At 40.6% G+C, this 12,359-nt stretch overlaps 1 protein-coding gene across 1 annotated transcript in view; it reads left to right on the top strand.

Moving 5' to 3' along the window:
• Window positions 1-12,359, top strand: part of LOC119187085 (nose resistant to fluoxetine protein 6) — a 48,741-nt gene that overhangs the window by 10,732 nt on the left and 25,650 nt on the right. Inside the window, exons 6-8 of the mRNA XM_075871171.1 lie at window positions 1,726-1,871; window positions 9,801-9,992; window positions 10,663-10,750. Coding sequence (XP_075727286.1) covers window positions 1,726-1,871; window positions 9,801-9,992; window positions 10,663-10,750 — 426 coding nt within the window. The remainder of the gene's footprint in view (window positions 1-1,725; window positions 1,872-9,800; window positions 9,993-10,662; window positions 10,751-12,359) is intronic.

Here is a 12,359-nt window from a genome sequence, read left to right as displayed (position 1 = left end):
CGTAGCACATCTTTCCGCTGCTTCGTCGAAAGATGGTGGGCGAGATCCCATGCCTTAAGACCATTCTCCTTCAGCAGAACATGACGTATATTGGAGCAATATCCCATCCACGTTTTGTGCGTTTTGTAATATCCCGTCGACGTCAAACCTCAAGCAACGTAACTGGCACAGGTCATAGCAGGATCACAAGTCAGACAGGGTTACATAGCTGGTTCTTGCTTAATGACCTGGCGCAACCCGCAACAAGGGATCTGACATGAAACGAATGGTACCTTATTTTGGAGATCAAATTGTTGTGCGAGTGTTACACGGTTAGATATGGACGCTTTTAAAATTAAACCATTGGCGAAATACGGATAAGAATTTCAATAAACAAACAAGATAATATACGCTTTTTGTTCCTTAGCAGAACGTATACGGCTTCGCGAATGTTGCTGTGACTAAACGCCATTTCAGTTTCCCCAAAGAGAAAAAAGCAGGCTTTGTTCGTTTTTCTCCTGGGTAAAATGGCACTAACCCACTTTGGTGTATTGGCCTAGAAAACATATTGTGGCCTTTGGATGGTAACTGCACCATTGCTTATAAACAAAAAAAACGTGAAAGGAAGATAACATTTCAAAACTTAATTGCAGTATGGCGAAAGAAACAAAGTGTAGTGAATAAGCGCAATTACATTACAATATTCTGATTTTTGGAAGCCGACCAGACAGCTCAGTTTACCTAAACTAATTAATTTGAGATGTATGTCTTTTATTTCATCAGATCCTTAAAGGTTTTCGAGTATTTATAAAATGAACATTATGTTGTAATGCATTGAGCGGCTTGAATGGACTTACATACCTCATCAAATACGCCTGTGGCAATGTCGCATAACGAATGCACCATAACTTAGAACAGTTTCTGCGGTTAAATCTTAACCTAGCTTCGCAAACGAAATAGCTAGAAGTGCTTATCAAATTGATGAATAATCACGACATGAAAAAAAATTAAATTCAAAAGCTTTTGATGCCTCTCAGAATCGACAATGTGGAGAGAGCATCAGACCAGCCATGTGTAAATACATGTTCAAAGGTGGGACATGGCACCGAGATCTGGTAATAATATCTTCAATAGTTTTCCTTATCTCCACTGAGGTTTCCAGGAAAATTTGAGGTGCTGGTAATTTGCACCAGTCCTGGCCTGCTGGCGGACGAAGGGCGAGTGCACAAGTGGGTTGAAGAAAAGTATAAAGATGCTGTATTTTATCTGCAAATAACGAGAGAAATGGCTGCTTAATCGGTCAAATAAATGTTTTCGAATAGCTAAAGAGTCGCGACGGAACCAACCGTCATTTATTGTCGCCAAAAAGCGTCAAAAAGTAGCCACCTTGGTGAAACATAGCCGCCAATGAAACCTTGGCCAGTGCAAATAATGGACCTTTAGAGCTTTATATTTAATTTCAGCTAACAGTGATTATGAGCCACGGTAAATCTGTTAAGCTGTGTTTAGTTCATAATTTATTAGATTTTGTCAACTACTTAAAACAGGTGTGAGCTAAATTTTTTATGACGTAGCCGTTTTTGTAAACATATATTGACAATATTCGTTTGTTTCTCTTATTTATTGCTTTTTGACAAGACGCACTTTAGTGCTCTGCCAGTAGAGACTCAATTTCGACAGGAACAGTACCGCTAAGGAGTTGTGCAGGGAATTAAAAAAAATAATGTCTCATTTCTTTTCGTACAGCATATGTCTTGTGTTGCTGACGCTGGTTGTTATAGCTGCCACCATCATGGACTACAATGGAAGGCGGCACGTGAAAAAAGAAGCCATGAAGTCATCCGCAACTGAAAAGGACTCAGTGAGTGCAGCCACAGGAAAAACGAATCAAGGTTAGACCACATATTTTTATTGATTATTATTTCACATTGAAGCTGCTCCAATTGCTCCAGACAGATGAAAAATCTGGTAAAGTTAAGCAGTGGTCAAGTGTAGGATACACGAGACTGCCAATATCAACGCTAAAGGGAGTCAAGAAACGATAGGAACATTCACTTTCTTTAACTGTAGTGTAGCGATCATGAAGTTAACTGAAGCGAACTGAAGGAAATAAAAATCTCAAACCTTTAGAATATAATACCGTTACTATGGTAAAGGAGAGAAATTGAGGTCCCCTAGAGTGCCCTTCATCAAGTAGTTTTTAATAGTACTTGTCGTTGCGTTTAACAAAGAAACCAACGCCCCAGGAAAACATTCCTTTCTTTGAATGATGCGATGATCAGACACTACATTAGGGCAGTGTTGAATGTGTTTGTCTGTTGTTTAGGCAGAATACGGTGGACAAACGCGTACCCATTAGTCAGAAATGCAATGATGAATGCATTGTTTGCCTTATGTTCAAACTGGTACACTCGCCCATGCCTGTGTATCAAGCGATAAGAGTATTGCCCTAGATTTTACGAGCCAAACCATGATATAGTCACTTGTTTGTGACGTTAAAAAGCCAGCAGTCGCCTTTTTCGAGATGGAATTTTCTTTTTGGTCAAACCTCTGTCAGTTTGCTGAATTAAAGTCACACTACAAGGATACATATTTATACAATGAGTGCAGTAACAGCCCGTTGGTCATTTATAATCATCGATAGAGTCCTTTTTTTTCTGTGTGGCAACAACCAAACCTTTCAGTGGTGTTGCGGGCGTTTCCGTAAGCTCCCCAATAAAGTTGAGTGTTCACGTGCTTAGCGTACTCTTAACAAAGCGTTTCAAAATTGTCGTGGAGCTTTTGTAACACTGCCAATTGTCTGTGCTTAACGGTTTAAGCGTTTTCTTGTGCACGAAATTTTAATACATCATAAATATTACACGCATCACCTTGGCTCTGTGACTAAGTATAGGCATGGGCTACGTGAATTTCATCCATGAAGGTACCCTTAACGACTATTTCAGGTCGTCTGGCTGGATAGCCATCAAACCCTCAACGCGAGGTTTTCGCTAGTATATATATATATATATATATATATATATATATATATATATATATATATATATATATATATATATATATATATATATATATATATATATATATAATTATTTATTTATTTATTTATGTAGTGTTCCTACTTAAAATAACGGAACAGCATTAAAGCTTCAGTATGGAACTGGCGTCCATCTTAATCTGCTTTATTTTTCACTTCATCCTCCTCTTCTCTCCTGCCCCGGCCCTCGCGCTTCTTCATCTTCTGTCCAAAGGCTCATACCGCTTCACCCTTCCCGCTTTCTTTTAATTACCCCTCCTGGGGTAATACTTGAAGACATTCCCAATTGAAGCACATTCAACAGATCCACGTTCACCAGTGTACCAGACAGTCTTCAAAATTCCGTTCTGGGTGGCTGTCTTGGTCACAGAGTAAGGCCCATAAAATTTGGCACTGGAAGAGTTGCAGGAGATGCTAGATGCTGATATCATACGACCTTCGGTATCACCCTTCGCTTCTCCCATAACGATCGCACCGAAAGAAGACGGAACCTTCAGATTATGCACCGACTACAGGGTTCTCAATCGTCAGACAGAACTCATACCATTTCCTATGCCGAAGATCGACACAATTATAGATGAGACCGGGGGTTGCCGACATTTTTCCCGCATCGATTTATGCAAAGGTTTCTGGCAGATCCCACTAACCGAAGAAACAAAAATGTACACCGCTTTTATCACGCCATTCGATCTCTACGAATACAACCGGCTCCCTTTCGGTTGGAAAAACTCGCCAGCGTGGTTCCAGAAGATCATGAACGACGTCCTAAAGCCATTCCTTGGTGTTTTTTGTAATGTGTACATAGACGACATTATAGTCTTCTCCAAAACAGAGGCTGAGCATCAGGACCATCTGTCTCAGGTGTTAAACGCCTTGAGCTTGGCACATCTCAAGGTTAATTTTAAGAAGAGTGTATTCTTTCAACAAAAAGTGGTGTTTCTTGGAAGAGTCTTCGATGGGAACACCAAAAGCACAAAACAAGAGTCCGTCGAGAAGATCTCCCAGTTGAAGAAACCATATGACGTCCATTCACTGCGTGTGTTTTTGGGATTGGCAGGACATTTCCGATCTTTCATAAAGGACTTTGCTGTCAAAACTAGATGCCTCACGCGCTTAACGCAGAAAGAAGTTCCCTTTGAATGGAGTGACGAATGTGAGAGAGTCTACCGTGACTTGGTGCACAGAATTTCTTCTGACCCCGTTCTGCGTATACCAGATTTCACTTTACCCTTTGAATTGAACACTGACGCCTCACATTATGGGACTGGTGCAGTGTTGTATCAAAAATGTATTGAAGCATCTGGCCGAGAAAAGCGACACGTAGTCGGTTACTACAGTTACACTTTCAAGCCGTCTGAAACAAACTACACTACTACGGAAAAAGAAGCACTGGCGGTTCTGAAGGCCGTTGACTACTTCCGCACGTACCTGGAAGGTACGAAGTTCACTTTGTTCACCGATCACCAGGCACTCACTCATCTCTTGAATATGACCCAAACTAAAGGGCGTATCGCCAGATGGGTGAATTACTTGCAGCAATTTGACTTTACCATCTCGCACCGACCCGGACCGCTTTTAACCGATGCAGATGCTCTATCAAGATTGATGGTACAAAACAACACAGAAAAATCTGAAGAAATCAATGAAGTGAAGCTGTGGGAAGGCTCAGAACAACTGGTTTTTACGGAAGGTCGGTATCAAGTCCCACCAACTCTTGTTTCCAAAGTGCTTTACTTGTACCACGATAGCCCAGAATCTGGAGGACACGACGGCTTTTGGCGTACCTACAACAAGTTGGTCAAGAGGTTTACGTGGCCTCACATGAAGAAAGACGTTAGTCAGTACGTTCGTTCATGCCATGTGTGTCAAGTACACAAAGTCAAGTATAAACAGCCTACGGACACCATGATACTACCTTGCCACTCGAACGTGCCTTTTGAAGTAGTTCACCTGGATTTCGCCGAACTTAACAAGAAACGGGAAGGAGTCAGAAAAACGCAAGCTTTTCTGCTGGCCATAGATGAATGCACCAGGATGGTCGCGGCACGAGCAGGAAAAGAAGATGCAAATAGCGTCATAACCCTTCTCGAAAGGGACATGTTTAGAACTACGCGGACAATCGTATGCGATAACGGCCCCGCGTTCAAGAGTGAAAAGCTAGTAAGATGGGCTCGAGATCACAATGTATCGATCAAGTTCTGTGCGCCATACCATCCTGTCGGCTGCGCCAAAATAATGTAGTGTTCCTACTTAAAATAACGGAACAGCATTAAAGCTTCAGTATGGAACTGGCGTCCATCTTAATCTGCTTTATTTTTCACTTCATCCTCCTCTTCTCTCCTGCCCCGGCCCTCGCGCTTCTTCATCTTCTGTCCAAAGGCTCATACCGCTTCAATTTATATATCCTGCTCATGGCAAGTTATCTTTTCACCCACATTTTTTGATTCTCATTTACATTACAATTGGCTTAATAACTTCCTCTATACCTTCCTTGGCATTATTGTCTGTTAGATCTCATCAATATTGTGTAAAACACAAAAAAACGAGCCCTTACGTATACACTTGTGTCTCTTATACGTTACGAGGGTCTCGTACTGGCAGACTTGGTGCCTTTAGGCTGCATACGGGGGACTATTGGTCAGCTGCCAGCTAGTAATAAGTTCACGTGCTACATGACGACAAACAGGCTCATAGAGAGTGTCCCACACTCGCCACCATGGCTACTAGTGGCGCTGACTGACACTCCCGCGCTAAAATTGACATAGATACCCAATAAAGTGGCTGAGGGGATAGTTGTCGTGGTAGCTCAGTGGTAGAGCATCGAACCCGTTATTCGAATGTCGCAGGTTTGGATCCTGCCCACGCAAGTTATCTTTTCACCCACTTCTTTTTCTTCTCATTTGCATTACAATTGGCCCAATAACTTCCCCTATACCTTCCTTCGCATTATTGTCTCTTATCTCTCTCTCTATCTTCATATATATATATATATATATATATATATATATATATATATATATATATATATATATATATATATATATATATATATATATATATATATATATGTGTGCGTGTGTGTGTGTCTGTATGTGTGTGTGTTTACTTTTGTTACATTGTCTAGGCAAAAACTTCAAAATGCAACATTGTAACAATTCAAAAGAAAATTCCCCGCTACAACGAAATGTTAAGCGACTTTCAGCCCCACATAGTCTATTTTTCAAACACAAATTACACCGCGTTGACAGGCTGTATGAATGTACATTAACAGAAAAATTGTTCTTCTCACCCCAAAATGTTAAAAACTACTTCATTTCATTCATTTCAATTTATTATACTGTCAGCCCTATTTGGGCTATAACAGGGGTGGAAAAAAACCAATATACATACAGAAAAATAGGTACTCCCTGCACAACTTCTAATATACATGACAATCAATGACAAGAAATAGCCAAAGCACTCTGCTCTTGAGGACACAGAACAAGGAAAATATAAACTATACGTCTTTATACACGACATCCTTTGGGCCCTTCAAGAAAGAAGGTACACATTCTGATAAGACAGTGGAATTCGGCAGCCTTACGTCACTTTACGTCACTCGCAAAGTTACCACCGCAACACAACACGAAACACACACGCAACCCTGAACAATCGAAGGTGCTTGGTGTCGGAACAACTACAGCCTGCTGTCACTAGCTCATATTAATCCAACCATACTCCACCGGTACAAACACACAACTGCATGAAATAAAAAAAAATCTGAGCGAGCACTTTTTATCTTCATAATAGCGCATTTCCCTTTATTCTTGTACGAAGTGTCATTGTTACATTTTATGTGTACGCGTGATGTGTGCTGATCTGTACGTAGAATGATTTCGATTTGAATGCCATGCAATAACACTTGTTGACAAGTGCCATATATGTGCTATTGCCATGTAAGGGACCCTTGGTCTTCGTCAAGCTGCTGTGACAGCTTTTTGCCCAGGTGTCCCTCCAGATTGTTTTGTGGTAAATAAAATTGAATTGAATTTAATTCAATTCAATTTGTTATGTAGTCTGATTGTGGTTGTAGTGTTTCCTATTGTTCCTCTTGAAATGATTGACCTAAGGGCGACAGGCTAGCGGTGATAGTGATGGCTTCACGGTGATAGACCAGTTGTTAGCGGCTGCACAGGCGATCACCACTTTACCGGCTGATCACCACCGTGAACAGCACCGGCCAAATCATGAAAGTTGTACGCAGAGTTGTAGGAATCTCGCAAATCGCACGCGCGAATATAGGATTGTATGATTTGGCATTTTTTTATATCATGAGCAGAAAAAATTTAACCTTAGGGCTGATTTCATGCAAAATCAGGAGCTAAGTAGTGTTATAATTCCTAAATAGGAATAAAACTTCTTATTTCGAATCTTTGACTCAGCCTCGCTGACTTAGTAACTTGCAAAATGGAAGCAAGATACGCAAATTGTGCGACAAACTTTTTACAAAAGCCAGCAAGGTTCATGTGGTCAGTCTAGTCGCTGCATCAATGTAAGCTGAAGGAAAACATTAGTGCAGCCCCTTGCGTATCACGCATGCTTAAAATCAAAATACTGAAGCGTTCCATATTCATAGAAGGGAGTTACAACGTGTCAATTGCACGTTAAAAGCCAATACTACGATTTATATTGGTAATATTAGTAATAACTTTGGTGCATTACTAGCTGGTACCTAACGTCCTATAACCCTATATAACCTTGAGGAACTGTGTAATGGAGGGCCCCGGCGATTTTGACCAGCTAGTAATCAAGAACGCGAATCCAAATTTAAGTACGCGAGCCTCAAATAATTTCGATTTCACGAAAGCGCAGCCAGCGCAGCCGAGGTTCAACTCTGTGACTTTTAATCAACGCTTGTGCGTCACTAACACTAGACTAGTGGGGCAATGTCGAAAATATACCAAGTGTTCTTCATCTTTTTGGACAAAAAAAAAAGGTGTGTTGTTTGAAAGTGGCTTTCTGGCACTTAGAAATTGTACGAATGTAAGCTTGTTACACGGGTGCTAGTTGAGTCTATATTTTATTTCTTCTACAATAAAGCTTTTAGGGTAAATAAGTTGTGGGCGTCCTTCCCATTTCTTCCCCATGCTTTAATCTGTGCTTAGATTTTCAATGAAGCATACTGAATATCACACTGACCTTCATGTGCGTGGTTGCAGTGCATTTTCTAAACAGGATATAGGAGTCAATAAATCATGTGCATATATCGCGCATGCCATGATTCTTTTCCTTTGGTCTCGTAATTTCTTGGCCGCTTCATAAACTAACAAGCAATTCAAAACTTTGTCAATGTTTTAGGTTCCACGTTTGATTCCTACTGTCTGACGATTCCAACAGCGAAAAACGATAACTTGCAAAACATAGTGTTGCAGCATAGCGGCTGCGGTGTTCAGCCCATCGTCACACAGGCGTTGTTTTGACTCATAGCCAGGGCAGCAGGTTTTTAATGAACCGGCGATGCCAAAACTCATGCACAGCTTGAACAATTATCTTGTCACACAATTTGCAACGGTCGCTGCATATCGATTACATCACTTCCAAAGCACTGAAAAATTAGGTTACCTTTGCCGTACGTCATCTAAATCTTTGAAGTGCAGTAAGTTACTGCTCTACAAAACCTTTATACGCCCTATACTAGAATATGTTTCATGTGTCTGAAACCCGTATAAAACACGTGATGTCAACAAAATTGAATTTGTACAATTGAAGGCGATTGGCTTAATTTTCATCGCTACGATCGTAATTTTTTACTTTCATTACCAATGTATTTTTCGAAACTCCCTCTCTTATCCACCAGACGAGATACCGATTCCTTGAAGCTATTGCATTCGTTTATTCACTCATCTTGTCGACTATCCTCAGATCTGAAATGCTAATACTCTTTCATTTTTACATCTCAAATGCTAATACTCTTTCAACTCGATGTAACAACAGCCGACAATAAAGCCTTTCTTTACGCACAGCAGCGTTTTTAAGAATAGTTATTTTCCTAGAGTTATTTAAAGGTGCAATTCGTAAATTTTTATTGTCGGATTTTTTAGACGGATTGGTATGAATAATCACTGTTTTTTTCTGTGCTATGATTGTTCAAGCTTGTAATCAGTATACTTTATTCATGTAAATGTACCCCCTTCTTGAAATAACCCTGTATAAAACTGCTGTATTTTAAAATAAATAAATAGGGCTCACGGCACAGCTATTCCGGTTAAAGTCATGGTGCCTTTCCTCGGTTTTCGACTACGCTAGTTATGCCCTCTCAACAGCACCACAAGTGCTTGAGGGAGTGCTATGATTGGTCGACTGCACCTGTTGGTCACCCTGCTTCCACTAAATGTCACCTTTGCTCTCCTTCTCAGTTTCACCCTCTACACCTTGCTAGTATTTTTTCACCACACTCTACTTGCTACAGTACGGTTTTGTGTCACCACTTTGTCTTAACCCACGCTTTCCAACTCGCCCGACTCGGCCTTCGCAGCTGGGCTAACAAGGGCAACAATGATCCTCAGCAACTTACTTTGGCTTTGAAGAGCTCCTTGGTAAACACATATGTTCACCTCAACTTGGATGCACGTTCAAGTACGTAAAATACACAAACTGAACTAGCCTACCCAGCTATGAGACAGATTCTAATGTCACGGTCTAGTTCTGGCTCATAAAAGCTTACAGTGTTTTTTTTTTGTGAAGTTGACGAGCGTTCTTTATGTGTACCTGTCAATAACAGTCCATCACTGTGTCTTCTTCATAGAAGGATCATTTGGTCCAAAAACCCGCAAGGCACTTCTTTGCTTCTCTCTACTTGAAAATGGCGCCAGACTGTTTGGAAGCGAGATCTCGATGGCGGGATCATTGACCGTCTTGAATGGGCTGAGGTTTTTCAGCATTGCATGGATTGTTTGTATCCACAATCGATATATTTCTCGTGACATCGCAGTTTTCCGTACGTATCAAAGCATTCTTATTTTTATGAAAATATAAATGTAAGAGATTGCCTACTAAAAAGATTGTAAAAATTCACACTCATCCATGATTTACGTCATGCTGCATAAATATATATCCATATAATGTCGTGCCAGAATGTTCTGAGTGGCATTACTACATGGCAGCTTCTAGAACTTTGGCCATTTGATGAAACGCTTAGTGGTCAGCGACACCGATAGAGGACGCTCTAATTGCATGGTGAATATGTGCAATGAATATAAACTCGATACGAAAAGTTAAAATCGATGCACGAATAGTAGTAGCCAAAAGTTGTTCACTCAAAGATATTATTAAAACGCAAGTACCATGCTTAGAAAAATGGGGCAGGAGTAAAACAATGAAAACTAGAGAAAAAGAAAATCCATTTGAGAAAGTTTTCTGAGATGCAGAAGTATGCCGTTTTTGGCGAAATTATGCGCGACCGACTTGCACACTTGCTTTGTTGGCTACACGTATCTGCGAAAATTCCAAGCCATGAAAGTGTGTGATATGCACGGGTAGCAAACCTGCCCATCAGCTAATGAAAAATGTGAGGTGACTCTACAAAAAAAAAAGGTGAAATAGCACAATGTATTGCAGAAACTTACGTTTACGTTTCCTACGGAGCTCACACGATCTTTCAATTGCAGGCAACTCACATGAACTGTACAAAAATCACCTGACGACGACAATTATTGATCGAGGAACTTTGGCAGTGGATACGTTTTTGTTCGTTGGGTATGTTGAGCACAAGCACATGAACTAGCACGTCTAGTAATGCATATACGTCTTATTCAATGCATTGATTATTGCTATACGTATATTGGTGAAAAACGCCATTCCTGATGCTGTATTATCAACATTGCTTGAAGATAAACTAAGTTAGCTGAATTAAAGTCATTTTACATAAGTTAAACCATCGAAATGTCAGGCATGGTCGAATACAGCGAAAGGCAGCAAAAGGGAAACATGCTTCATGTTCAATAATAAGTACTTGCCTCAATGCTAGACGTCTTTCAATTGAACGCACATCATGTCTCATGAGCTCGTCGATACGTCTCAGAAAATTAGCATCAACTGTAAACGCACACATTTTTTTTCACAAGAAACAGCATAGCCACTGAATCACTCAGCAGCCCCATCAAAAAGAACCAAGAGAAGTGACAAGTAGAACTAACGAAATGCGTACTAAAGGAATGAAATTAAATTGCCTAATGTGCACAAACCTCACTGATCGAGACAACCGTACGTATTTGGTCATCACGTGGTTGATAGTCTGTATGACCTTCTGCTCTTCTCAAGCAACTTCTTTCCTACCGGAAAACAGAATAGTAGACATTCCGCTGCATAGAGGCACACGTTTTCCGTTCTTCAAGATTTACACAATTTTTGCATTTGCTGAGACCTGTCTGCCACGTGTCATGACTGTGAGATGATCCACTTAACTAGGATACAAGCTGTTGTCTGCAGGATGTTAATAAACGTCTTTTTAAAAAGTGTAAATCATCACGTGATGAGAAACAACATTACCTGCGAATACCTAAGACCCTTTATTTATACCATTGATAAACTTTACACCGACTGAGGAGCAAACGCTCTGAGAAAACTAGCTATCACTGATAACTTGCATTTCTAATCTCCACAGTTCACTTGTTAATTTATGCAAACGATGCCACGCCAAGATTCTCAACGAATTTAAAGGTGTGCACAGACATGGTGCAAATGAAAGTGGGAATGAAATAGTTGTTATGGCACACACTAGCAGCCAGGTTGAGTGCGGATATCTCTTACATTCCAACATCTATTGCTAACAGTCATCTATTGCTATTGATAAATAAAAGGAGCAGATAGCTACACATAAGCCTTAGTTGGTTTTTCAGAGATTATTGAGGCTCACAATTGTGCACTGGTACTTCCCACACCTCATTCCTTCACTGGATCAGTCAAGTTTGACAGCAAGAATGAGCTTTCAAAGTACATTCTGTCCACTTATTTTTGCTCAATGGCGTGAATACTCGTCTTCACCCGTTAATTAAAAAAATGGCTCTGTAGTGTGCACCTATCTCAGTACGGCCATTAGTATGGATTATGACTTAGTGCGCAACAGAAGTGCGTTTGTCAGTGCCTTGCGCGAATTAGCACACATCTGCACACATTCATTAGTTACACGAAGGCACCGTGCGAAGCGTCCTAAATACACTGTGCTGCTCTCGGTAGAATGAGGAACACTTTATTCCTTGCTGCAACACCACAAAACGCAGTCCCAAGCCCGCTCCAAGAAGTGACAGGAAAACAAAACGGGCTTCAACCTTCTACGGGCAGATAAACACAACAAGAACGTCGCTAT

Source organism: Rhipicephalus microplus, chromosome 1, assembly GCF_043290135.1.
Source record: "Rhipicephalus microplus isolate Deutch F79 chromosome 1, USDA_Rmic, whole genome shotgun sequence".
Classification (NCBI taxonomy): domain Eukaryota; kingdom Metazoa; phylum Arthropoda; class Arachnida; order Ixodida; family Ixodidae; genus Rhipicephalus; species Rhipicephalus microplus.
This window is presented reverse-complemented; position numbering and strand designations above follow the sequence as displayed.